The 27,251-nt window shown below is 54.1% G+C and overlaps 1 protein-coding gene and 3 long non-coding RNA genes across 16 annotated transcripts; 1 reads left to right on the top strand and 3 right to left on the bottom strand.

The window, feature by feature from the left end:
• Positions 1-526: 526 nt before the first annotated feature.
• Positions 527-4,912, bottom strand: LOC103789331 (uncharacterized). 2 transcript variants are annotated; one of them, XR_013529922.1, is made up of 4 exons: positions 4,092-4,912; positions 3,681-3,805; positions 2,971-3,081; positions 527-962 (listed from the first exon to the last, which is right to left on the bottom strand). It is a non-coding gene; the product is annotated as an uncharacterized LOC103789331 (long non-coding RNA). The 2 variants fall into 2 exon arrangements; XR_013529920.1 differs by having other exon boundaries at positions 3,681-4,912.
• TRIM17 (tripartite motif containing 17) lies at positions 3,282-25,751 on the top strand. 11 transcript variants are annotated; one of them, XM_078357139.1, is made up of 10 exons: positions 3,282-4,124; positions 7,806-8,064; positions 14,489-14,611; positions 17,414-17,847; positions 20,028-20,123; positions 20,926-21,048; positions 22,732-22,962; positions 24,398-24,420; positions 24,520-24,623; positions 25,028-25,751. In XM_078357139.1, the coding sequence occupies exons 4-10, from the start codon at positions 17,419-17,421 to the stop codon at positions 25,582-25,584; spliced, it is 1,563 nt and encodes a 520-aa protein (XP_078213265.1). In that variant the 5' UTR covers positions 3,282-4,124; positions 7,806-8,064; positions 14,489-14,611; positions 17,414-17,418; the 3' UTR covers positions 25,585-25,751. The 11 variants fall into 11 exon arrangements, with proteins under 11 accessions (XP_078213265.1, XP_078213266.1, XP_078213267.1 ...); XM_078357140.1 differs by lacking the exon at positions 20,926-21,048 and adding an exon at positions 12,579-12,698; XM_078357141.1 differs by lacking the exon at positions 20,926-21,048.
• On the bottom strand, positions 8,688-16,205 carry LOC144580426 (uncharacterized). The gene is made up of 2 exons (XR_013529926.1): positions 15,926-16,205; positions 8,688-13,062 (listed from the first exon to the last, which is right to left on the bottom strand). It is a non-coding gene; the product is annotated as an uncharacterized LOC144580426 (long non-coding RNA).
• Positions 21,886-27,245, bottom strand: LOC108589201 (uncharacterized). 2 transcript variants are annotated; one of them, XR_013529928.1, is made up of 4 exons: positions 27,135-27,245; positions 25,066-25,127; positions 22,327-22,404; positions 21,886-22,017 (listed from the first exon to the last, which is right to left on the bottom strand). It is a non-coding gene; the product is annotated as an uncharacterized LOC108589201 (long non-coding RNA). The 2 variants fall into 2 exon arrangements; XR_008478007.2 differs by lacking the exons at positions 25,066-25,127; positions 27,135-27,245 and adding an exon at positions 24,101-24,226.
• Between the last annotated feature and the right edge of the window lie 6 nt (positions 27,246-27,251).

Genomic DNA, 27,251 nt, shown 5'->3' with positions numbered 1-27,251 from the left:
CCCTGCCTGGCTGCATTCCAGGGACACCTGCACAGCCGACCAGTGCCACCAGTGGGGCCGTCCCTGCTGTGTGGGGCAGCGTGCTTGTGCATGATAGACTTACCATGCACAAAAAAAAACTTCTTTTTTTGTTGTTTGAGAGAGGGTCTCATTCTGTTGCCCAGGCTGGTGTGCAGTGCAGTGGCAACAATCTCAGCTCACTGCTGCCTGGACCTCAAGGGATCCTCCCACCTCAGCCTCCTGAGTAGCTGGGACTACAGGCAGGCTCCCTAAACCCAGCTAGTTTTCTGTATTTTTTGTAGAGACAGGGGTTTCACCATATTGCCCAGGCTAGTCTCAAACACCTCTGCTCATGCATTCCTCTGGCCTTGGCCTCCCAATTACAGACCTGAGCCCCTGTGCCTGGCCCCATCATCGCAGTTATAAAACTGTCACATTTCCAACGCCAGGAGCTTTACCTGCACAGTCTCAAAGCCCTTGCTTCTTGGAAATCCCCCAGAGGTTGCACAGGGAAAGCCCCACCCTCTTTGTTGTTGAGAATGCTTTATTGGTCTATTTTTATTTTTTCCCAGCTTTACTGAGGAGCTGTTACCAGAAAGGGTCTCGATCCAGACGCCAAGAGAGGGTTCTTGGATCTCACGCAAGAAAGAATTCAGGGTGAATCCATAAAGTGAACGCAAGTTTTTTAAGAAAGTAAAGGAGCTTTTCACAACATGGCACTGAAAGCACAGAAGCTCCTGATCCTCCTAAAACCGAAGCCAAAGCGAAGGCTTTGAAGGCCCAGACGGCAGTGTTGAGGCGCCCACGGCCACAGAAAAACAGGATCCGCTGTCACCCACCTTCCAGGCCCAAGACGCCGCGACCCCGGAGGCTGCACAGGCATCCTCGGCAGAGCGCCCAGGAGAAGCCAGCTTGACCGCCGCGCTCTCGCCATCAAGTTTCCGCTGACCACCGAGTCCACCCTGAAGAACATGGAAGACAGCACACTTGTGTTCACTGTGGACATTAAAGCCAACAAGCCCCAGATCCACAGGCTGTGAAGAAGAAGCTCTGCGGCACTGATGCGGCCAAGGTCGACACCCTGATCAGCCCAACGGAGAGAAAAGGCCCCTGTTCCACTGGCTGCTCATTACTATGCTCTGGATTTCGCCAGCAAAATCGGGATCATCTGAACTGAGTCCAGGTGGCTAATTCTAAAGAGATGTATATCTTTTCACCATTAAAAGAAAAAAAGGAAGAAAGTGAAAGAATAACAGAATGACCACTCCAGAGGCAGAGCAGCCCTGAGGGCCACTGGCTGGCCATGTTTATGGTCATTTCTTGACTATATGCTAAGCAAGGGGTGGATTATTCATGAGTTTCCCAGGAAAGGGGTGAGCAATTCTTGGAACTGAGGGTTCCTCCCCTTTATAGTCCATATAGGGTAACTTCCTGATGTTTCCATTAACATTTGTAAATTGTTATGACACCGGTAGGAGTGTCTTGTAATTATAATTAATGATAGGGTTAATGCATTATAATTAGAATGAGTGGTGAGGATGACCAGAAGTCACATTAGTGGCCATCTTGGTTTTGGTGTGATGTGGCTGGCTTCTCGACCGCATGCTGGTTCATCAGCAAGGTCTGTGTGACCTGTATCTTGTGCCGACCTCCTATCTCATCCTGTGACTTAGAATGCGTCACCTCCTGAGAATGCAGCCCAGCAGGTCTCAGCCTTATTTTACCCAGCCCCTGGCTTCAAGATGCAGTTGCTCTGGCTGCTGAAATGCTTCTGATGGTATGATCCACAGATAAAGCTCACACATATTCAGGGTGATGTCTTGGTACATTCGTGGTGAAATGACTACCACACCTGAGTCAACACATATCACCTCACGTGGTTACATGTGTGTGTGTGGTGACAACATGTAACATCTACTCAGTGAGGCCCGGCACGGTGGCTCACGCCTGTAATCCCAGCACTTTGGGAGGCCCAGGCGGGTGGATCACGAGGTCAAGAGATCGAGACCATCCTGGTCAACATGGTGAAACCCCGTCTCTACTAAAAATACAAAAAATTAGCTGGGCATGGTGGTGCGTGCCTGTAATTCCAGGTACTCAGGAGGCTGAGGCAGGAGAATTGCCTGAACCCAGGAGGCGGAGGTTGTGGTGAGCCGAGATCGTGCCATTGCACTCCAGCCTGGGTGACAAGAGCGAAACTCCATCTCAAAAAAATAAAAAAATCTACTCAGTGAATTTCATGATATATTATTGACTAGGGTCTCCATGCTGTGCTTCAGGTCTCTAGAACTATTTGTCTTATGGCTGAAGCTTTGTACACTTTGACCGATACCTCCTCATTCCCTTGTCACCCAGCCCCTGGTAACCATCATTCCACGCTCTGTGTCTATGATTCGACTTTTTTAGATTCCACATATGAGTTGGCTCATGCGGTATTATCTGTCTTTCTGTGCCTGGCTTATTTCACTTAGCATAATGTCCTCTGGATTCCATGTTGTTGCAACTGACAATGATTTCCTTCTTTTTTATAGCTGGATAATTTTTATTACTATAGTTCAGTATAGCATGTGACAGTATCTATACCACATTTTCTTTATGCGTTCACTGATGGACATTGAGGTTGTTCTGTATCTCGGCTATTGTGAATAGTGCTGTAACGAAGATGGGCATGCAACTCTTTCTTAATGACAGAGATTTTATTTCCTTTGGCAAATACTCAGAAGTGAGACGGCTGAATCAACAAAATTAAAAGGCAACCTATGGGTGGGTGAAAACGTTTGCAAACCATACATTTTGTAAGGGGTTAATACCCAAAGTATATAAAGAGCTCCTACAACTTAATAGCAAAAAACGAAAACCAAAACAAGAACCAAATAACCTAACTTTAAAAATAGACAAAGGACCTGAATAGGCATTTCTGCCAAGAAGACATACATATGGCCAAGGGGTGTGTGAACAGGTCAACATTACCAATCGGGGAGGGCCAGTCGTGGCTCACGCCTGTAATCAGAGGCTGAGGTGGGAGGATTGCTAGAACCCAGGTGTTGGAGGCCAGCCTGGCAGCACAGGGAGAATCCGTCTCTACAAGAAAAAATTTTAAAATTAGCCGGGCGTGGTGGTGCCTGTGGTCTCACCTACTCCAGAGGCTGAGGCGGAAGTATCCTTGAGCCGGGGAAGTCTAGGCTGCAGTGAGCCGAGATTGCACCACTGCACTCCACCCTCCACCACAGAGGGAGGTCCTGTCGCACAAAGAAAAAGGCAGGAAAATGCAAATCAGGATCAGAATAAAATGTCTGCAAACAGCTGTTAGAATGGCTCATATCAAAAAGAGAAGAGACAGCAAGTGTTGGTGACGATGTGGGGAAAGGGACCTTCGCATATTGCTGCGGGGGATGTAAACCCGTGCAGCCATCACAGAAAACAGGACGGAGGTTCCTCCAAAAACTCAAAACAAGGTCCAGTTTTTCTGAGCCCTCCTTCCGCTTTCCTCTGACCGCGCTCCTTCCAACCCGCCAGCTCCAGGTCGCCTCTGCTGACCTCAGACGCGGTGTCTTTGCCCTCTGGGACGTCCGCGGCTGCTCCTCCAGCAGCCTCCCCAGTCCTGCGCGACCACCGGCCTCCTGGCGCCCTCCGCCTCTCGTGGAAACCCCTCCAACACCGCGCCATCACCTCACGCTTACCCTCACCGCCTCCTCCACGAAATTGCAAGCTCTGGGGAGGCACGTTTTCATCTGACGCGTTGACCCCAAGTGTACGAACAGTTACGCCGGGCACACAGTAGATGCCAAATGGGTATCTGATGGCCCTGAAAAAAATTCGAAGGATTCCTTTCCAGTCTGGTCAATGGAGGACGGAGAAGCAATGACATTGAACTCCAATAGCAAAACAAAGGGCGGGAGGGTGGAGTGCTGCCCCCGCGCGTTGTTCCCCACCACCCCGCCCCGCCCCTCCGGATCCTTTTCCACTAGGGTAAGAGGAGCTGACTCCGGTTTGGACTGGAAGAAAGTTTCCAAGAAAAGAAAATTAGTGGCCCACGCCCCTCCTCCGCCCCGCGCAGGCTCTGAGATGCGTCCCAGCAGTTGCTCCGGGACCTGGAGGGAGCGGGCATTTTCCTCTGGGAGAAGGTGAGCGGCTGTTGTGCTGAAATGTAACAAGAGATGTCATGTGGAGCCCGGGACGCCGTTTCCGGCTGGCTACCCGAGGTTGCGTGTAGGGGGCGGGGTCCTTAGGCAGGAAGACGATGCGCCCGGCCTCCATGGCGCACGGGTCCAGGGCCGCAGAGCCCTTCCAAGCCGGGGTCTGTCCCGGAGACCTGCGCGATGGAGCGGACGGCGGGGCTGGGGGGTGTACCGCTGCGGAGGAGCGGGGATACTGAGGTGCGGGGCGCAGGGGACGGTCGCGGGCGCTCTCTCGCGCGCGCCTTTGGGGGGCCAGGGTAGCGTGGGCTGTGCAGGCTCCGGTTCCCAGCGCTGGGTGGCTGCGGTTCCCAGCGCTGGGTGGCTGCGACTCTGCGTGAAACGCTAAGCCTTTGAGGCCCAGTTTCAAGCTCGGGGACGTCTCCCAATTGGTCAATTCAAAAGCTCTGGGTCTGGTTGCCTTGGGGACAGACTCCGCCCTCCGGGTGTCCGCACGCTGACACCGCGCGGGGGTCTGCTCCTCCCCCGGGTCAGAACCTCCTCGGGCTCCTGGTTTCACACACGCCACTGGTTTCTCGCAGCATCGCGTGTCCCCTAGATCCAAGGGCTGCGGCTTCCTCTTCCCAAAGTGAGGCTTGTTTCCCGTGGGCTTTCCAGAGCCAGCCCGCGTGGGGAGAGACTGGTGACAGGCGCCTTTGTTCCGGGCGCGCCTGGGTGGGACGCGCCCCATCCTCAGCACTAGCCCGCCGAGCCTGGCCCTCCCATCGTCCCTTCTCAAGTGCGTTTGTCCCGGGCTCTTGATTTTGTTCACTCTCTCCTGCCTACACAGACAGACACACACACACCCAGACCTAAACGTTATGTAGACAGACATGAGCTTAAAGAAACAAAACCCCCATGCGTGTCAACGCGCTCCTTTTTACCAAAATCAATAAAAATTCAACGCAATGTTACTTCCATCATTTTGCTGTTATATTATTAGGAATGTGTATGTTAACTTCTCTCCGTTTATAAATGAGGCATATTCTCATTAACCATTTGTACGGTTGCTTTTCATGCTGAAATGGCCACACTGCAGCCCCGGGGCGGTGTTTGCAAAACGTTGCTGTATCCTTTTAGGGTCACCCTGATTCTTGAAAGCATCTTTGCTTTTGTTTTTGTTTTGCTGAGACGGGGTCTAGCTCTGCTGCGTCATCAGGCTCACCGTGGCCTCAACTCCTGGCTCAAGCGATCCTCCTGCCTCAGCCTCCCAAGTAGCTGTACTATGGTGAGCATCACGGTGCCTACCTAGTTTTGTTGTTGTTTGTTTTTAGAGACTGGGTCTCTCTATATTGCCCAGGATGGCCTTGAACTCCTGGGCTCAAGCCATCCTCCAACCTCAGTCTCCCAAAGTGCTGGGATTACAGGCATGAGCCACTGCGCCCAGCCCATCTTTGCTTTCTGACAAAATTTCAGATCTAGCATGGGATTTTGTCTTCTTTTGTTTTTAATTTTTGCCTTTTTGACTCAAGATATGGACTTAACTGCACTCCAGGGAGCTCACGTGGCTCTCCGTGAAAATTAGCATTGCAGACAAAATTGAAAAGCTGGGGTGAGCTACGCTTGTCTTGCATGTTCACTGTTCTCTTTTTTTTAATGATAATGTAGGTGTCTACCCTGTGGAAATATATTGATCTTCAGAATCACAGTGGTAGTACAGTTATTATGAAACACATTATTACATTCCAGATGAACCCCCAAACGATACAGCAACCCCACTGCTGGGATACAGCTAACGGAAATGAAATCCGTATCCAGAAGAGAGGGCTGCACCATGTTCACTGCCGCACCGTTTACAGTAACCAAGACATAGAGCTCACCTAGGTATCCATTGTCCGATGAATGGGCAAAGAAAATGTGGTGCACAATGAAATACTATTCCAGCCTTAAAACAACGAAATTCCCTCCTTTGGGACAACATGGTGAAATGAGAACATTATGTTAAGTGAAATAAGCCAGATGTAGAAAGACAAGGCACCACATAATCTCACTCTGTGTGGAAACTAAAGAAGTTGATGTCGCTGGGTGCGGTGGTGACTCATGCTTGTAATCTCAGCACTTTGGGAAGCGGAGGCGGGTGGATCCCGAGGTCAAGAGTTCGAGACCAGCCTGGCCAACATGGTGAAACCCCATCTCTACTAAAAATACAAAAATTAGCCAGGCATGGTGGCATGCGACTGTAATCCCAGCTATTCAGGAGGCTGAGGCAGGAGAATCACTTGAACCCAGGAGGCAGAGGTTGCAGTGAGCCGAGATCACGCCATTGCACTCCAGCCTGGACAACAGAGTCAAAATCTGTCTCAAAAAAAAAAAAAAAAAAAAGTAAAAGAATAAAAAATGACTACTCAATAGGCAGAGTAGTGGCATGGTCCATCAGTTGTCCGTTTTTATGTTTATTTTTTGATTATATGCTAAACAAGGTGGGGATTATTCATGAGTTTCCCAGGAAAGGTGTGGTGATTTCCAGACCTGAAGGTTCCTCCCCTTTTAGACCATATAGGGTAACTTCCAGATGTTGCCATGGCATTTGTAAACTGTCATAGCACTGGTGGGAGTGTAGCGGTGAGAATGACCAGAGGTCGCTCTAATGGCCATCTTGGTTTTGATGGGGTTGGGCCGGCTTCTTTACTGCAATCTGTTTCACCCCAGGGCCTTTATAACCTGTATCTGGTCCTGTGTCTTAGAATGCCTAACCTCCTTAACCTCCTGGGAATGCAGCCCAGCACATCTCAGCCCCTATTCAAGGTGGAGTTCCTTTGGTTCACACTTCTCTGACACAAACATTTATTGTGGAAAGAAAGGAGAGACATTTCTGAAAACAGAAGTGTGGTTCTGCCCACAGGTACTGGTGGGTCTTCCACACTTGCTATGACAAGCAGTTGGAGGAAAGTAATCCACACGAGTTGTTTATGTAAAGTGCAGCAATTTCACGTTGTTGCTACTGCAGGCTGGGCCAAGGCCTTGCAGGCTGGGGTTTCACCCTCCTCATTTCACATAAACCCAGGGCCAGCCCGCACCCTCCTCATTTCACATAAACCCAGGGCCAGCCCGCACCCTCCTCATTTCACATAAACCCAGGGCCAGCCCGAACCCTCCTCATTTCACATAAACCCAGGGCCAGCCCGCACCCTCCTCATTTCACATAAACCCAGGGCCAGCCCGCACCCTCCTCATTTCACATAAACCCAGGGCCAGCCCCCACCCTCCTCATTTCACATAAACCCGGGGCCAGCCTCCACTGCAAGCTAACTGGCAGATCTACAAATAGGCCGGCCTGTCTGTGTCTCCTGATTTACAGACTGTAAACCAAAAATAAAATCCTAAGCACCCCCAACCAACCGCACAGACACCCTCTTGGTACAGGGGACCCCGCAGAACCTTAAAAACAATTTCTGGCCATGATAGGGTGGGAATCAGACACATCTCATAGACCCCTTTCTGTTGAGGTTTAGACACAACTGACAGCATTCGTGTTAACACAGACAGTCCAGGTGAGGTTTAGAGAATTTTTTTAAAAACACAGAGACAGGATGGAGTCTTGTGGCAATAAAGTGACAAATTACAAAGCAGATCTAAGAGTGAAGTCAGCACCCTACACTTAAAGAATAAACCAGCCTTTTTCTCCAGCAGCTAAACAAGCTCCGGCCTCCAGCCAAGCAGTTCAGACCATCGCTCCCTAGCTCACAGAGGCGACCTCTCCCACCCGCTGCTTCACCAGCCGCGGCGGCAGCCTTCACTTGACAGGGCACTGACTTCCGGAGCTTCCTCCCGATGAGAGACCGCGGCCGTGGGCTGGTCCTGGCCGAGCCACCCAGGCTGTGGGCCTGCGCACCTTTGCGTCCTGGAAAGACTCAGCTGGATACAGTCACGTGTGAAGCCTCAGCCCAAGGTGAGCGTCCGTCACTGGTCACGTGTGTGTGTGTTCCCGGCACACGTGTGAGGGCCGCCCTCACAGGTCTCCCAGCCCTCCCGTGGCCTGTGGAATATGCGTGTGTGGCAAAGCCGGCAGCGCAGAGCCCCTGCCCCAACCCCTCCCTACCCCGAAGTGCCCGCCCCTGGGCTTGGCCGAGGCTGCGCTTCCCTGTCCCAGGGACCGCCACCTTGCAGGCTGTAACCCTTTACCAGAAATGGAATCTGCTTTTCCAATTTATAGATCCTGTGATTTTTCAGTTAACACGAAGATAAAGCGGGACATTAAGGCGGTGAAAACATTTCCATTCCGAGCCGGCTGCAGTCAGGAAAGAGCAGCCCCGTTCTAATTTGCGCAGGGGTGGCGGGCGTCTTAGAGGAAGGAGAGGGGGCCCGCGGGGGCTCCAGACCAATCGGATGAGGCCATCTGGCTTTGCTAGCCAGCCAGGCCCAAAGACAGGATTCTACCTTCCCGCAGATGTTGGGGTCTGGGGGGAGGGGGGGACTACCGACCTGCAGGAGTCCCCGAGACCGCCAACGTAGATGTCTCATTCAACCCGAGGGAGAGAGTGCGGAAGTGAAAGAAAATAGAAAAGCGGAGTCTGGAGGGCTGGCTTAGGCTATGTCCAAGCAGCAATTTTATTTTTGCAATACGTTTCATTATATACTTTTCTGAAGTTGATGTTGTTTACGCCAGATCAACATACTTAAGTTACAGTAAGCAAGTTACTTACTTGCTTGTAACTGGGCGCCCACTAAGTTACGCCCAGTAAGTAAGTTAAGCCCAGTAAGTCAGTTACGCCCAGTAAGTTACGGTAAATTACGCCCAGTAAGTACTTAACAATTGTAAGCAAGTTACAGTTACGCCCAGTAAGTTACGGTAAATTACAGTTACACCCAGTAAGTTACGGTAAGTTACCAAGTGTAAATACTTAAGTTAATATTTTACAATGAAGGTAACAAGGGTCCAAAATGAACACAATCAAGCAATAAAACCATAAGAAGCTGAAAGTGGACATAATGCCTCCCAAGTCCTCATATCCATAAAGTAATGTCTGTTAACTATTTTGAATAGCATATTCCCTTTCTCGGTTCCTGCTTTCCCTCAGCTCGACTCCCCCAACTGGGGATCTGTGTCCAGGTTCAAGCTCACCGTATGGCAAGGCCCATTTCCTAGGGACCTCACACGGGAGTGATCCTCACAGATCCCTCACTTGCCTCTTGCACAGCCTGCAGAACCATAAGCCAAAAATGTTTTGACAAATTACCCAGCCTCTGGTATTCCTTTACAGCAACGCAAAACAGACCAAGACAATGGGTGCTGTAGGGAAGGCAGAATTCCACCTTCATCGTTTAGGGTCCAGGCTGGGCCCAAGAATTAGACTGGCATTAGACAGATAAGCAGGAGAAAAACACACATTTATTTAATACAAATTTAATGTGGCATGGGAGCCCTTGTAAGAAAATGATGCAAATAGGCAGTTAGAGCCACTTATATACAGAGGTGGACAAACACTAGTTAGTTCTGAGATTTGATAAGACCACAGGCCTTGCAAGTTTGTTTGTATAGATTTCCCTTGGCTTCTGTCTTAGTCTGGGGCTGGATGATTTATTTAAAAAACAAAAAGGGTTTATTTGGCTTATGGTCTTCCAGGCTGTACAAGAAGCATGGTGGTGGGCGTGCTGGCTCACCTCTGTAATCCCAGCTCTATGGGAGGCCAAGGTGGGTGTGTCACCTGAGCTCAGGAGTTTGAAACCAGCCTGGTCAACATGGTGAAACCCCGTCTCTAATAAAAATACAAAAAATTAGCCCAGTGTGGTGGCGGGTGCCTGTAATCCCAGCTACTCAGGAGGCTGAGACAGGAGAACTGCTTGAACCCAGGAGGCAGAGGTTGCAAGTGAGCAGAGATCACGCCATTGCACTCCAGCCTGGGCAACAAGAATGAGACTCTGTCTCCAAGAAAAAATAAATAAATAAATACAAAATAAAGTGGAATGCCACGTGCTGGCTTCTGGAAGTCTCTTCCTACCAGGTGATGGGGAAGGGAGAAGAGGGGCGCAGAGAAAACACGAGGACGCTTGTGCTGAAGAGAGACGATCCTCATCACCTGGCCTACCCACATCTGCCCTTCAAAAGCCGGGTGCCAGGTCTGGTGGCTGCGACCAACAGGTGCAAATATAAGGGAGAGGCGGTCGGTGGGAGCACCCTGTGGGCCAATCAGAGAGCAGCGGGCCATCACGCCGCCTGAGGCCGGCCAATGGGAATGTGGTAAGCTATATAAAAGGCAACTCGCTGAGGGCTGGGCAGTCTGGGTAGAAGCGGCCGCAGGGAGGTGTTGGCTCCATGGCCCGAACCAAGCACCGCTACCGACCCGGGACAGTGGCGCTGTGCGAGATCCGCTGCTTCCCGAAGTCCACTGAGCTGCTGCTCCACAAGCTGCCCTTCCAGCGGCTGATCCACGCTTCCAGAGCTCGGCCGTGATGGCGCTGCAGGCCTGCGAGGCCTACCCGGTGGGGCTGCTCGGGGACACCAACCTGTGTGCCATTCACGCCCAGCGGATCACCATGATGCCCAGGGACATCCAGCTGGTGCGCCGTATCCGCGGGGAGCGGGCCTGGGAGGGCCGTCACACCACCTGAGGCTGCGCGACTCGCCTCAAAGGCTCTGTTAAGAGCCACCCATCTGGTCGGAAAAGTGGCTGCAGCAAGCGGCGTTCTTGGACTTTGCGGGATTCCTTCCGCTGGCCGGTGCCGGCTCGCCCACCTCTGAGTAGGGTGGGAGGCTAGCGAGTCCTGTGCAGTTCTCCCTGTCCCTTTAGGTCAGCTCACCCGCTACCGCCCATCCTGTCTCCAGATACAAGTACCAGCTAGTGGTGGTGCTCTTGGCCTATCCCTTTACAAAAGAATCGGGGGTGGTTTTGGGGTTGGGGGAAGAGGGTCTGTGGGAATGGGGGTGTGAAATGGGGGAAGAGGGTTTGGGGGGATGGGGGAATGAATTCGGGGAACAGGGTTTGGGGGATAACCATCTGCCAGAAAACCCTATCTCCAGTTAGGTAACAAGCTTAGCTAAGCTAGTTGTGTGTGTTAACCTATCTACAGTTAGGCTGGAAGGCTGGCTGGTCTTGGGTGTTCTCAGCTCAGCTGCTTTCAAATTAGGTTACAAGTCGTGTGTGTGTGTGTGTGTGTGTGTGTGTGTGTGTGTGTGTATACATGGCAGTTGCTTTCAAGTGAGGTTACCAATGGCAGCCCATCTGTTAGGTTAAAAGGACAGCAAGGATCACCTGAGGTCAGGAGTTCAGACCAGCTAACATGGTGAAACCCCATCTCTACTAAAAATACAAAAATTAGCCGGATGTGGTGACGGACCTGTGATCCCAGCTACTCAGGAGGCTGAGGCAGAATTGCTTGAACCCAGGAGGCAGAGGTTACCATGAGCCAAGATCGTGTCACTGCACTCCAGCCTGGGTGATAGAGTGAGACTCCATCTTAAAACAGAAAGTCCAGTTACTTGCATGTGAACTTGGCCTACCTTAGGAGGCTGGCTAGTTGTAAATGTTAACTTGGACTGTCTCCTGTTAGGTTAGAAGGCTGGCTAGGAGTGCATGTGAGTGCGCCCGTGTGTAGCTGTGGTGTTGGCCCATCTCCGGTTAGGTTAGAGGTGCACATCATCGTAGGTGTTAATATACCCAATCTCCCATTTAGTTAGAACTCAGTCTACTGTTCGGCTAGTTGTGTGTGAGGGGCCCACGAGGCGTGTGTATTGTAACAGCCTGAGTGAAATCAGTACTGGTAAACCCCAAGGAGGGCACTGTTCCAGTTTAGCAGACATGGGCAGCCCACTGAAGCAGGCTTCCCAGCGCTGCAGAGTAGACTAGTAGTGCTCTGGGGACAAGACACAACAACCTGCTGAGAAACCCTACAGCTAGGGCAGCAGGCCACAGACGCAACGGCAGACTTACGTCAGGAACACCTGAGGACGGCTGTGAGGATTGTCTCCCTCTGGTACAGCTTGCAACCACTTGTTAAAGGCTTCATTAAACTGAAAGAAGCCAAGCACTACCGGATGCTCTGATCATGGAGGGAATAAAATCCATGTCCTGTGGCCACTGCCCACTCTGCTCGAGTGGAGGGAGCCTGTATTGTGTGTAGAAGCAACGACAGTAACGGGCATTCTTAGGCATAGCAAGGGGTATGCATGAAATGCTGTCAACAGACAACAGTGGATTTTGTAAGTCTCTTTGGACCTAATTTATAGCCTACTGACTCGAGTGAAAAGCTTTATCAATTCACTAGTACACACACAACCGAACATCATAGCTTTTAACTCTCAGCATGTATTTAAACTTACGAGTGACAGATTCTTGGAGAGCTATCCAAAAAGCCTAGAATATTCAGGGACAACTGTGTTTTGGTTTTTAAAGTCAGCTCCGACTTTCAATACTAGACTCCCTTGGGGTAAATTTATGTCTTCTCTCTTCCCCCTCCCCCCCCCAGAGATGGGGTCTTGACATGCTGCCCAGGCTGGAGTGCAGTGGCTATTCACAGACATGAGCATAGCGCCAGCCTCAAAATCCTGGGCTCAAGCCATCTTCCTGCCTCGGCCTCCCCACGCAGGTAAAATTCAAGTCTTCTGTGCTTTACGAAGCCCTTGTCCTGACAAAGTCTTGCTCAGGGGCGGAGAGCTAACCCTGTGTAACCTTGCTGATGATCTTGCTCGGTAGCCTGGAGGGAGCAGGAATTTGGGCAGTTAGCTACATTTGGGGGAACTGGATGCAGATAACTCATTCTTGACAGGATCATGATCACGCTTTGCCTTCCGTAGGAGACCAAGCCACCTGAGCAGCTCCCTGTCATTCGGTCTTTGTAAAAAGGACAGAGTTTAAGTTGGGCAGTGTGGCACGTGCCTGTGATCCCAGCTACTCGGGAGGCGAGATAGCTTCAGCCCAGGAGTTTCTGAGGCCAATCTGAGCAACAGACCCTGTCAGAAAAAGAAACAAAGACCCAGAGGTTGGCTTCATATGTTCCTTGTTTTAACTGTTTAATGGGGTGAATAGTGTACCAATTCATGTCCTATAAAGACAGAACAAGGCTACACAGATCTCAGAGCTGACAGCTGAGGACCTAGGAAGAAACTAACCCGAGTCTCTCTGGGTTGAGTAAGTGGGTACTCACGGAAGCCTTTCCAGCCAGGTGTGGTGGCTCATGCCTGTAATCCCAGCTTTTTGGGAAGCTGAGATGGGAAGATTTCTTGAGGCCAGGAGTTCAAGACCAGCCTGGACAACATGGCAAGACCCTGTCTCTACAGAAAATATAGAAATTAGCTGGGCGTGGTGGCGTGTGCCTGTGGTCCTAGCTACTCAGAAGGCTGAGGTTCGAGGATTGCTTGAGCCCAAGAGTTCCAGGTTACAATGGCAGTGCTGTGTGTGATCACACCACCGCTGCACTCCAGTCTGGGCGACAGAGCCAGAGCCTTTGCTTCTGTGTCCTGCGGCTCCTAACGATGTGGGATATTAACTGCAACATGGACATCTGTTCAACTTGTACTCAACTCTGAGCGCACATACACTATGGAGGCAGCCTGAGTGTGCAGTGTTTATAGAAGTGGAATGAGTGGTTCTAAATAACCAAAGGTTAAAATCCCAGAAATCAACAATAGAAAGGAGAGCTAGGCATTAAGAGATAGAAGAATATACCTCCCCAAAATATGCATGTTTGATATAAGAATTATTTTGAGCTGAAGGCACTTGAAGAGCAGCAGGTGCAAGAAGGGCCCTTTGACCCCTTTTCCTGAAAGCAGGAGGTGAACCCTCCCTGGGAAAGGTGCTTCCCTCTACCAGGGGGGTGATACAGCATGATGGCATGTGGACTGAAGCACAGCAGAAATGTGTACAAACAGACTTTGTTAAAATAGCTCTTATTGCCAGGGGCAGTGGCTCCTGCCTGTAATCCCAGCACTTTGGGAGACCCAGGCAGGTGGATCACCTGAGGTCAGGAGCTCCAGACCAGCCTGGCCAACGTGGTGAAACCCCATCTCTACTAAAACAAACATACAAAAAAATTAGCTGGGTGTGGTGGTGTGCACCTGTAGTCCCAGCTACTTGGGCGGCAGAGGCAGGAGAATCTCTTGAACCCAAGGAGGTGTAGGTTGCAGTGAGCCGAGATCATGCCACTGCACTCCAGCCTGGGTGACAGAGTGAGACTCTGTATCAAACAAACAATAAATAGCTCTTATCTTCCTCCAGCCTCCCCAGGTATTCCAGTTGCTTTCTCACAATTAGCTACCCTTTGTTCAGTCCAGGGGATGAGCACTTACGCCTGACCACTCCAGGTCATCATTTTGCCGTGTTCATGTAAAAATGGAACGTGTCTGCTTTCTCCCATTAATCTGTCTTCTTTTGTCTCAGCCCATACAGGCTGCTAGGACAAAGTGCCATGGACTTGGTGGTTTATAAGCAACAGGAATTTATGGTTCACGGATCTGATGGCCGGCAAGCCCAAGGTCATGTTGTGAACAGATTCAGCTTCTGGTGAGATCCTGCTTTGTGGTTCACAGACGGGGCCTTCTCACTGTGTTCTTACGTGGTACAAGGGGCAAGGGAGTTCTCTGGGGTCCCTTTTCTAAGGGACTAATCCTATTCAGGAAGGCTAGAGTGCAATCTCGGCTTAACGAAACCTCCGCCTCCCGGGTTCAAGCGATTCTCCTGCCTCAGCCTCCCAAGTAGCTGGGACTACAGGCACACACTACCACGCCCAGCCAATTTTTGTATTTTTTGTAAGGATGGGATTTCACCATGTTGACTGGGATGATCTCAATCTCCTGACCTTGTGATCTGCCTGCCTCGGCCTCCCAAAGTGCTGGGATTACAGGCGTGAGCCCCTGCACCTGGCCTATTCCTTTACTTGCTTCCACTTTATGGATTTGCCCCGTATTCCTTCTTGCCCAAGATCCAAAACCCCCTCTTGGGGGTCTGGATCAGGACCTGTTCCTGGCAATGAAACCACCTGGGCTGGCGGCAAGACCCAGCCTGCCCCCCACCAGGGGACCTGACCCTCCAGTCGGTCCCTCCAACCTGACGCCCCAGGATTGGGATGCCCCTCTTTGGACCCTCATCCTGATGCTGACCGCCCACTAGAGATCTTAGGGCTCGCTGCTCCCCGGGACCCCCTTCAAGCTCCATCAACCACAATGGTCCCTGCTGCCTCACTCCCACTGCAGCCCCAGCAAACGCCTCTCCATTCCCTACCCCAACCCTCCAGCCTGAGGCTTAGCTGCCCTCCTGCAGCTCCAAACCCGGGTTGAGAAACCTCTTCAAATCCCACTCCCCACCCAGGCTCACCTGCCCGTCCGCTCGCCCCTTGCCCCGCCAGCCGTCCCCATTCCGCTCCCCACCTCCTCACTCCCAAGTAACCCCCAACTCCCCACCCGCCACACTCCTTTAATCTTCCCTAATAGTCCCACTCCAGGCCACTGAGACTCCTGTCCTCTCTGGGCTGCGGACCACATCCTCCCCGCCGCCCAGCGAGCTCCCCGCTACGCCCGCCCCTGGCCAGTCCAGATCCTCCCATCCGCTGCCGCCTTCCTTCCGCCCCCACAACCACCCCCAACCTCTTCTAAGAGGCGCCGCCCCATCCCCGCCCCGACCACCGCCCGTCCCCTCGCCCAGCACTCCCCCCGCTGACGCCACAAAGCCCCTCGGCCGTCTGCCCCCACGCCCGGGCCAGGCCGCGGTCTCCTGTGCTTCGTGGGGCAGACCCAGCCTCTGCCGGCTGCGCCAGGCGCGGTGCGGGGCCCCTCCGCTTGAGTACCCGTCCGCAGGCCTGGGTCACGACCTGAGCCCAACCTGGTCTTCCCCGCTCTCCATCGCCCGCCTTCCCGCCTCCGCCGCGTCCCTGGAGAGGGTTCCAGGTGGGAGTCCAGAGCCCAGGGCCAGCGCGCTGCCACTAGGGAACTCTCCCGGCGCCCTAGCGGACCAGAGCTGTAAGGAGGCTGTTGCCCAGGCCTCGCTTCGGTCCGGGTGGGCCAGGCTGCCTCCCTTAGGGTTCCTGGGGCGAGGCGGGGCTGGCACCAGGGGGTGTAGAAAGTTGCTAGAAAATGGACGTGGGACGCGACCGGGGACTTCTGAGACCTGTCAACGCCCTCGCTTTAGGGAGTGGCAGAACGGAAGGGGAGGATCCTGCTTGCAGTATAGGCGTGATTTTCAAATCCCTCTGCACCTCCGTCCCCATAGCAACCCCGTGGCGTTAGCGGAAGACTATGGATCTCCGCTGCTTGGGGTCGCGAGTGTTCAGACTGCAGGGGCGTCTGTGTATGTTGTGCGCTGACGCTCGCGTGCCTGCGCGTGTGTGGGCGCATGTGTCCCTGTGTACACGCATGCATGTTTACAGGTCTGTGCATCTGTGCCTGTGTGTGCTGTGTCTGTGGATGCGTGTTTCTGTGCGTACGTGTTTGTGCGTGTGCATTTGTGTGTGGTGCGTATGCGTGAGTGTGCGTGTTTGTGCGTGCCCGGGCACTTTTGTATGCATGCATGGGTGTGTATGTTCGTCTGTGCGTGTATGCACCTGTTTGTGTGTGCGTGTGTTTGTGTGTGCCCGGGCGCTTCTGTATGCATGCATGGGTGTGTATGTTCGTCTGTGCGTGTATGCACCTGTGTTTGTGTGTGCCTGGGCACTTTTGTATGCATGCATGGGTGTGTATGTTCGTCTGTGCATGTATGGTTTCCCCAGCTGCACCTCACTGCCGAATGGAACAGAGCTTTTTTCTTCTGATAGTGCGTCCCTTTTTCCTTTGGTTTTCCGAGTTTTGTTAAAGAAAAAATTCTTCTGATGCTTGTTGAAAGGCTCCTTAGTCAAGCTGCTTGTCCCAGGGGAGATGGGGCGCAAATCCCAGCAAAGACCGCCAGGGAGGAGAGGAGAATGGAGTGGGGGTCTGGGTGGGGCCGGTAGGTAGAAAGTGATTAAGGGAAGGCTCCAAGCTTAGGGGCTTCTCCGGGAAGGCAGGTTGGAGGCTTAGCAAGCAAAGGTGGGGGAGGAGGAGCTGCTGAGGTGTGGAGCTGGGGTGGCCAGCAGCAGGCGTAAGGGGACAGCAGGGTCCAGGCCCAGTGGAGAGGAGGGACAGAGGGGCCTGGCCAGCAATGGTCAGGGAGGATGTGTTATTGACGAGACTAAAAATGACGGCTCTGGACCCTCTAACTGGACCGCAGTCCTAGCCCTCCCGTAAAGGGAGGCTGCACAGGAAGCTTGCACACTGCCAGCACCCAGAGCATCGGGCCACTCCCTGCCACCTCTCTCCAGAGTCCCTCAACTCGGGTACCCCCCATCGTGTCTCCCAGGAGCCATGGAGGTTGTGGAACTCGCCAGAAAGTTGCAGGAGGAAGCTACGTGCTCCATCTGCCTGGACTACTTCACGGACCCTGTGATGACCGCATGTGGCCACAACTTCTGCCGCGCCTGCATCCAGCTGAGCTGGGAGGAGGCGCAGGGCAAGAAGAGGAGGCGCAAGCGGAAGGGCTCCTTCCCCTGCCCCGAGTGCAGAGAGATGTCCCTGCAGAAGAGCCTGCGGCCCAATCGGCTGCTGACCAAGGTGGCTGAGATGGCGCGGCAGCACCCTGGCCTAGAGAAGCGGGACCTGTGCCAGGAGCACCAGGAGCCCCTCAAGCTTTTCTGCCAGGAGGACCGGAGCCCCATCTGCGTGGTGTGCAGGGAGTCCCGGGAGCACCAGCTGCACCGGGTGCTGCCTGTCGAGGAGGCAGTGCAGGGGTACAAGGTGGGCCACATCAGGGGCGGGGTCAGGGGCTGGGGAGGAGGCATCCAGGGGACAAGGTAGCCCAGGTCATGGGGAGGGAGAAGGTGTCCAGGGACAAAGTATCTCAAGTCAGGGGCCGGGGAGGAGGTGTCAGGGGGACAAGGTGGCCCAGGTCTGGGGCTGGGGAGGAGGTGTCAGGGGGACAAGGTGGCCCAGGTCATGGGGGAGGGAGGAGGTGTCAGGGGGACAAGGTGGCCCAGGTCTGGGGCTGGGGAGGAGGTGTCAGGGGGACAAGGTGGCCCAGGTCTGGGGGAGGGAGGAGGTGTCAGGGGGACAAGGTGGCCCAGGTCTGGGGGAGGGAGGAGGTGTCAGGGGGACAAGGTGGCCCAGGTCTGGGGGAGGGAGGAGGTGTCAGGGGGACAAGGTGGCCCAGGTCTGGGGCTGGGGAGGGGTGTCCACGGGGAGAAGGTGGACCTACGCTGTATGATGCAGGCATCGGAAAATCTGACCTCTGTGGTTAACACCTCCAGGGGCACTGAGGAAGAACTGTCCAGACCCAGGCACAATTGGTGCCTGAAGAATATCTTAGTTGATAGTGTCATTGCTCAGCTGTTTTCTTTATGTAATCCTTCATATATAATCATATATTAGTTTATAGAAATAGTGCCTGAAGTGTAACTTACTACTTACATATATCTAGCTTATACAATCATACTTAATACTTAGTATCTAGCATACTTAGTTCTATATAATCTTTCTATATAATCATATAGGTATTGTAGTTGGAGCTGTACGGACACATTTAGTGCTGATTTATAGAATCCTTCTATATAACCATATAGTAGTTTGTAGTAGGAGGAATGCCTAGAGCAGTCACAGAACAGAAGCAGCACATGGGAAAACAGCCAGACCAGGACGAGAACCAAAGACCCAAGCGGTGGCGTCCCTGCCTGAAAGGGCACACGCTGTATGGCAGGCTTGGAGCAGGAGCCTCTTCTCCTGATAAAGGAGTTGTGGTACCTTGCATCCAGTTTCTGTGGAAAGTAGGCCTCAGGCCTGAGATCCCTCAAATAACTGAGGGAGAAGAACCCCTCTGGTATGACCAGTCACAGCAGCTGTACACCCCATCAGTCTTTTCTCACTTCTGTGCTAGCTCAAAGAATCCTCCCATAAATATCTTGAGAGCACAAGTCTGTCAGCTCCCACTGCATTAAGCTTACAGTATCTTTCTGTTAGAAACCCTTTGTAGTCTCCAGCCCCTGGATAAGAAGTATTGTACACAACACCTGTTGCACACAGCCCACCTCCTTGCCTTGGTGACCTAATGGGGGTGGACCGCTTTTCTGTACACGACCCTCTACTACTGTGCACGGCACGGTCCCCTGCCGCACACGGCCCACCTCTCTGTCCAGGTGACATAATGGGGTGGTCCCCTCGCTTGTGACTCACATGATTATATATGCCCTATTACTAAGCCTATAGATGATGACGTTACTCATGACCCTGCCCCTGCTTGAACCTAATAAATACAGATGCTCTGGGGCATTTGGGGGCCGTCGCTGATCTCCACTCACAGGTGGTGTGACCCCCCAAGTCCAGATGCTCTTCACCAGTTCTTCAGTGTCCTGTCTCTTTACCTCTTGGATTCTGCATCTCAACACAAGGGACACCCCACCACCCTGTGGGGCCCCCACAGCCCTACAGACCTCCACTCTCTTATTCTGGGTGGCCCTGAGAACTGAACTGATTTGAGGCGGATGAGCAGAACCAAATGACTGAAATTCATTCACCATAAGCTTCTCATGACCGGGGAGTCCCTCCCGAGGATCCGGAGGCCCACGTAGCTGAGGAGGAGGGTTAGCTTAGCAGGGTCCCTTTGCACAGATTCTCCTGGTTTTGGCTTCCCGGCCCTGGTAAGAACGTGGCTTTCCTCCTGGCCTAGGGCAGGCCTCTCTGGCATGGTGGGCTGTGCCTCCGGCTCTTAGGAAGGCCGAGGGTCAGAGTGATTCTTGCACCTGCCCTTCTTTAAGTGCCTTAAGCTGAAAATAATCCACAGCAGCACATTCTGGTGTTGTATTGTGATGCCCTGCCCCTCCTGAGGAGGGTCGTCAGTGGGGGTGCAGTTTCAGTCAGCACAGTTGGACTCTGGGCGGGAGGTGGTGGGACTGCTGACTCCAAATCCTGCAGTTTGTGTCCTGCAGTTGAAGCTGGAGGAGAACATGGAGTACCTACGGGAGAAGATCACCAGGATGGGGAAGCTGCAGGCCAGGGAGGAGCAGAGTTTAGCCAAGTGGCAGGTGGGTGCCCAGGGCCGTCCGGTCCCTTTTCCTGCTGCTGCTCCATCTTTCTGCATTTACACGTCTGTGTCTGTTCGTGGGGGTATGCTGCCTCAGCAGCAGGGGAAGAAGAAAGTTGCCTCTACCCTTCTAGGTTCCATGGCTGGGCCTTGAATGAAACTGACTTAAGACAGATGAACAGCAGAGAAAAAGATAAAAAGGCAATTTTAGCCGGGTGCAGTGGCTCACACCTGTAATCCCAGCACTTTGGGAGGCCGAGGCGGGCGGATCATGAGGTCCGGAGATTGACCATCCTGGCTAACACGGTGAACCCCCGTCTATACTAAAAATGCAAAAAATTAGCCAGGCATGGTGGCTCGACCCTGTAGTCCCAGCTACCCAAGAGGCTGAGGAAGGAGAATTGCTTGAACCTGGGAGGCGGAGGTTGTGGTGAGCTGAGATTGCATCACTGCACTCCAGGCTGGGCAACAGAACAAGACTCTGTCTCAAAACAAACAAACAAACAAAGGCAATTTTAAATTACAGATGTACTCATAGGCTGGAGAGAAGGGACCTCAAAAATGAGAGTCAGAGAGGCAGACGGTGGGTGAGGGCTCAGTGCCACAAAGGGGGCAGCCAGAGAGTGGGAAGAGGGCTTGGGGCCGGCCTCTGGGCTGGGAGGCAGGTGATGCTGGTTAAGTGTCTCAGGTGAAAAGAGTTGTTTCTGGAATGCTCTTCCTGGCATAGATTCCGTCACCATTGGAAATTTCCTTCGTGAAAGAGCACTTTATTTTTATTCTTCTAATTTTTTTTAAAATTTGAGGTGGAGTTTCGCTCTTGTTGCCCAGGCTGGAGTGCAATAGTGTGGTCTCAGCTCACTGCAACCTCAGCCTCCTGGATTCAAGCAATTCTCCTGCCTCAGCCTCCCAAGCAGCAAGGACTACAGGTGCCTGCCGCCATGCCCAGCTAACTTTTGTATTTTTAGTAGAGATGGGGTTTCATTATTGTTGGTCAGGCTGGTCTTGAACTCCTGACCTCAGGGGAGCTGCCTGCCTTGGCCTTCCAAAGTGCTGGGATTACAGGTCTGAGTGCCTGCGCCTGGCCAAGCACTTTATTTTTTAAGGCAGCTAATGGGAGAAGTAAACAGGTTTTCCTGCTTCTGCAGGTTCTCAATGGCCTTTAGTTCACCCTAATTTTGTTACTTTTTGTTTTTTTCTTGAGTCTGAGTCTTCTTGCTCTGTGGCCAGGCTGGAGTGCAGTGGTGTGATCACAGCTCACCGCAGCCTCAAACTCCTGGACTCAAGTGACCCTCCTGCCTCAACCTCCTGAGGAGCTGGGACTACAGGCATTTGCTACCATGACTGGCTAATTTTTTTTTTTTTTTGGTAGAAATACGGGGTCTTGCTATATTGCCCAGGCTGGCCTCAAGCTCATGAGCTCAAACTGTCTTCCCACTTCAGCCTCCCAAAGCACTGGGATTACAGGTGTGAGCCACTGTGTCCAGCCAAGAGAAGAGATTTATTTTCGAGGCCGCTGAGTGAGGAGGAGGGAGAACAGTTCTTAAACCCGCCTCCCTAGTGATTCAGCTTAGGAGTATTTATGGGCTAGAGAGCAGGTGGTCCAGCAGGCCCATTCTGTGCAGGTGTCGTCGGGTTCTTGGCATTTCACAGGACACAGGCACCGGGAGTGGCAGTGTTAGCATGGTCTGAGGTTGGAGGTTTTGGCCCTCCGACATCAAAAGGCCACCTCGGGCACTGGCATAGGTCCAGTTGAAGGGCAGATGGTCTCAGCCAGTTCCGTCATGACAGGAGCTGCCCCACGCTCCCGAAGCAACCAGTCGCATGTGATCTCTGCGTATCATCTGTAGAGCAGCCAGTGAAGGCCGAGCGTCAGCAGTGAGGGGCACAGCCTTTGGCTTCATGGAAAAAGGAAAAAATAATAAAAAGCAATCATGGCAGGCTGACCTGATCAATGAATTGCTGGGTTGCATTAGCACCAGTGACTCGATTCTGGTGGGGTCTGTTCTTCTGGGACCTAGCACAGTGTTCCAGTTCAAAACAATGGCCCCTGAGGGTCACTTGAGTCCAGGAGTCTGAGGCGGCAGTGAACCATGATCATGCCACTGAACTCCAGCCTGGGCAATATAGCAAGACCCTGTCTCTAAAAAACATTTTAAGATTAGCTGAGCATGGTGGTGGTGGCGCATGTCTGTAGTCCCACTTACCTGGAAGGCTGAGGTGGGAGGGTCACTTGGGGCCAGGAGGGCAAGGTTGCATTCCAGCCTGGCCAACAGAGCAAGACCCTGTCTCAAAACAAAACAAAAAAACAACAGCCATCCACAAATTTTGTTTGACATGCCCAAGAGGCTTATTTCGGGGTGGACATTCTGAACCTCCTCAGAGCAAGGGTGCATGTGTGTTTGGATGTGTGGAAGTTGCAGTTTGGGGCTCAGAGGGTTACACTCACTGACAGCGTAATGGGGGTGGGGGTCTCTGTCACAGTTCCTGGTCCCCAACTAAATCTCCAGTCACTGGTGATCTGTGGGTTGCCGGGGCCCTGGGGACAGTTGCCAGCATTCCTGGGGCCAAGCCACCTGCTGGCAACACGCTGGGCTTCTCCACTCCTGCAGGGCAAGGTGAAGGAGCGGAGAGAACGCATTCTGCTGGAGTTTGAGAAGATGAACCTCTACCTGGCAGAGGAAGAGCAGAGGCTCCTCTGGGCTCTGGAGAGGGAGGAGGAGGAGACTACCAGCAGGCTCCAGGACAGCGTGGCCTACCTGGACCAGCAGGGCCACTCCCTGGAGCTGCTGCTACTGCAGCTGGAGGAGCGGAGTACACAGGGGCCCCTCCAGATGCTGCAGGTGAGCCAGTGGGCTTCATAGCTGGGGTGGGACGTGAGCTTGGACAGGCATGGGCAGGGGCCACTAGACTTGGGGAAGGGGCAGCAGACAGGGAATGGCTGTTAGCTCCCAGTCCCGGAGGCTGGGTGGCCGAGGCCAAGGTGGGCAGGGCTGATCCCTCCTGAACCTCTCTCCTGGGCCTGAAGACGCTGTCTCCTCCCGTGTCCTCATGGCATCATTTCCGTCTATGAAGATGCCAGTTAGACTGGATTAGGGCCACCCCAGTAACACCTGCTCCTTAAAGAAACTATCACCAAACACAGTCACACTCTGAGGTCCTGCGGGTTTGGGCTTCAGCCTGTGAATTTGTGGGGACACAAGTCAGTCCCTAACAGGTTCCAACCTGAGACAGTATCCCCATTTCCTTCCAAGTCCAGAGAGGTGGCCTGGGACACCTGGCAGCCAGGTGCAGCTTTGGGACAGGGACTCCATGTCTCAGTGTGTGGGAGGTGCACTGTACCAGGAGTGAGTCTCGTGGCAGCACCTGATCGCAATGGCAGTGGGGAGGTGACCAGGCCAGCCTGCCATGGCCCTGGAGAGGAGGCTTGATGATGGCTGACGAGACCTCATCTCTACCAAAATTTACAAATACAAGCAGGGCATGTGTGTGCCCGTGCTCCCAGGACTCAGGAGGCTGAGGCAGGAAGATCTCTAGAGCCTGTGTGCTCAAGGCCACAGCGAGCTGTTGTGCCTGCACTCCAGCGGGGGTGTTGGTGAGATCACATCTCAAAAAAAAACAAAAAGGAAAGCAAAGCTGCCTGTTCACAACCCACTACGTTGTTTTGCGCCCCACTGAGGGGAGGAGCCCCAGCAGCCGGGAGAAGGTGCTCCTGGGAGCAGGGGGCCAAGCACGCCACCTGCATGGGAGTCCCTGCCAAGAGCTAGGCTCACGCCCTGGACTCTAGAAAACAGAAAAGTGGCCTTTGGAAAACAGAAGTCCCTTGTAGCTTCTGGGCCAGAGAAGTGAACAGTGATCTCTTCAGGGAACTCTGAACCCCTAGAGGCTACAGAAAATCCCCAGGTGGCTCAGTCTGTTCCCCGCCCCCTCCCTTCCCAAACTGCACCCCCACCCCATTCCTGCTGGGTGGGCTGCACCCACCTAAAATGGGACGGAAGGGTCAGTGTCGAGTGGCCACTTGCCCAGAAGGGCTCCCTCTGCCTCTGCTGACTGTGGGCTGACAGGGTAGCTCAGCTTCGCTGAGGCACTGGGGGCTCTGGTGGGAGTGGGAGCCGAGGCAGTGGGGACAGCTCAGGAGTGCTGTGAGGTCATCTGCAGGAAGCAATGCCCAGGGGACAGGACGGGTCTTGCCCTAAGACATGGACAAGAAGGGAGCGGGGACACTGAGGTGAGCTGGGAGCTTGGCCCAGTCCCTGCCTCCATCCTTGTCTTTTACAGGACATGAAGGAACCCTTGAGCAGGTATGTGGTCCCCGAAGGTGGAGGCGGTGGCAGCGGAGGGGAGGTGGGGGACAATAAGATGGTGGAGCAGGAGGACAGTAAAACTGCACCCCCTTGGAGGAAGAACAATGCGAGTGTGCAGTGCCCAGAGGTCGCCCTCCCAGCCAGACCCAGGACTGTGTGCAGGGTTCCCGGACAGATCGAAGTGCTCAGAGGCTTCCTAGGTAAGTGGGCACCCAGGGACGGGACCCCTCACCCAGGATCTCTTGGCAGCAACCCACTGTACCCCCCAGTCTTGGAAGCCACCACTGGGGGGTCTGCGAGTGCACTGCCTGTTGACAGTCAGGGGTTATTCACTGTGCCCTCGAAGGGCAGCGTTACTGGGGGTTTTAATTCATGGGATGAAGCTTAAGTGACCCTTCCACCTGGGCCCTGGTTCCTCATCGCCCCCAATACCCACACACATTTAGGGCGTGGGAGCATCAAGTAAGCCCAGATTCATGGCAGGAGAGACCTCTAGGGAGTTAGGGGACCATTTGGTCTCATGCACCGCTAGGGCCCGGGCGCTCCCACCTTTGACCCTGAACACCCACACCTCTCCTCTCTCTCTGGCTACGCCCATCTACAGAGGAGGTGGTGCCGGACCCCAGCTCCGCATACCCCTACCTGCTCCTGTATGAGGGCCGCCAGAGGTGCTACCTGGGCTCTCCGCCAGAGGAACACGGCTTCTGCACCAAAGACAGATTCGTCGCTTACCCCTGTGCTGTGGGCCAGGCGACCTTCTCCTCGGGGAGGCATTACTGGGAAGTGGGCCTGAACCTCACTGGGGATGCGCTGTGGGCCCTGGGTGTGTGCAGAGATGACGTGAGCCGGAAAGACAGGGTCACCAAGTGCCCCGAAAACGGCTTCTGGGTGGTGCAGCTGTCCAAGGGGACCAAGTACTTGCCTGCCATGTCCACCCCCACCCCCACCCCTGTCATGCTGAGGGAGCCTCCCAGCCACATGGGCGTCTTCCTGGACTTTGAGGCCGGGGAGGTGTCGTTCTACAGTGTGAGCGATGGGTCCCACCTGCACACCTACTCCCAGGCCACCTTCCTGGGCCCCCTGCAGCCTTTCTTCTGCCTGGGGGCGCCGAAGTCTGGTCAGATGGTCATCTCCACAGTCACCATGTGGGTGAAGGAATAGATACCAGGCCGGGGGACTCTGGCACTGCCCCCGGCTCTGGAGAAGGCGGGGCCTTCTGCTCACTGCAGGCCACCTGCCAGGGATCTCTGGCATCACGCTGGCAGCCAATAGCCATGCAGGGGGGGTTCTCAAAGTCTACAACCATGATTAAAACCGTCAAACATTAAGAGGCTGTATTGCCAGATGCTTCCTAGAGGAAACTTGAAAGCCCCCGCATTCTGAGTTGACTGACTTCTAAATCCATACCTGCACAGCAGGAACACGTGCCCCCACCCTCACTTTGGAATGACACGAATCCGTGGCTCCCGCCGCCCCCCCCCCCCAGCGGTTTAGGTTACTCTGTCAAAGAAGCAGAAATACCCTATGCATCCTATTGCGGGGTGGGGGGCGGATGGTGAGTTGCTCTGCCAGGGATGGTCCCAGGCTACCCGCGGAAATGCCGTATGCATCCTATTGCGGGGTGGGGGGCGGGTGGTGAGTTGCTCTGCCAGGGATGGTCCCAGGCTACCCGCGGAAATGCCGTATGCATCCTATCGGGTCCTTCGAAAGGGAAAATGCGACAGGCCGAACCCCTAAAGAGCCTCAGAGCTGCCCACTCCCATCCCGTTCGACCCTCAAAGTTGCACGAGCAGGTGCAAAATCCCAAAGAGGTTAGGTTTTATCTAGGGACCTCCTTTCCACAGCGCCCTTCCCTTTTCCAAGGACCCCCACCCACCCCTGCAGCCTCAAGCACTTTAACAGCCCGAGTCAATCACCAGCGCGACAGAATTCCGGAGTCAGCGCACTCCTACTCCGACGAAGCCGGAGTCTGCGCTACGGGCTGCCAGGAACAACGCGCCCTTCGGAGTGGTTCCCGCAGAGAGAATGTGCGCCTCTTGCAGAGCTGGGCCTGGAGGGACAATCCGGTCCCATCCCCCAACTCTGGTGATTCTGACCTTGGCCTGCTGAGGCCGTGTGGGCCCGGCCTTCCCGAGGGTGCCCGCCCTGGGACGCACGGGCTGAGGGGTGAGGACGCACTCGGGGTAGGCCGAGAGGCTCCATTGCCCCAGGCTGCGGGTTCCCTGAGTCCCTGCAGTTGCTACTGTGTGCCCGGCCCTCTGCCCATCTCTCCAAGCCTCGCCCCACCTCTCCCCGCTAACCCATTCCGTGCGCCCCCGCCCTCCCCGAGCCTCCGCCCCCTTCCCCCACACTCCCCCTGCGCGCCGCCCTCTTCCCCCATCCCTCCCCAGCGTCCCGCCCTCTTCCCCCATCTCTCCCCTGCGCCCCGCCCCCTGCCCCCATCCCTCCCCTGCGCCCCGCCCTCTTCCCCATCCCTCCCCTGCGTCCCGCCCTCTTCCCCCATCCCTCCCCTGCGTCCCGCCCTCTTCCCCCATCCCTCCCCTGCGTCCCGCCCTCTTCCCCCATCCCTCCCCTGCGTCCCGCCCTCTTCCCCCATCCCTCCCCTGCGCCCCGCCCCCTGCCCTTATCCCTCCCCTGCGCCCCGCCCTCTTCCCCCATCCCTCCCCGGCGCTTCATTCCTTCCTAGGGCCAAGGTAAAGACTACGCCATACCAACTCGAGCGGCGGGGACGCCGGGTCAGTGAGTGAATGTTCTCTAATTCCGTCCTGCCCGCGGGCCGCGTGACGGGCAGCGGCCAATCGGAGGCAAAAGCGCGTTCTTCCAAAAAA

This window comes from Callithrix jacchus, chromosome 19, assembly GCF_049354715.1.
Source record: "Callithrix jacchus isolate 240 chromosome 19, calJac240_pri, whole genome shotgun sequence".
Taxonomy (NCBI): domain Eukaryota; kingdom Metazoa; phylum Chordata; class Mammalia; order Primates; family Cebidae; genus Callithrix; species Callithrix jacchus.
This window is presented reverse-complemented; position numbering and strand designations above follow the sequence as displayed.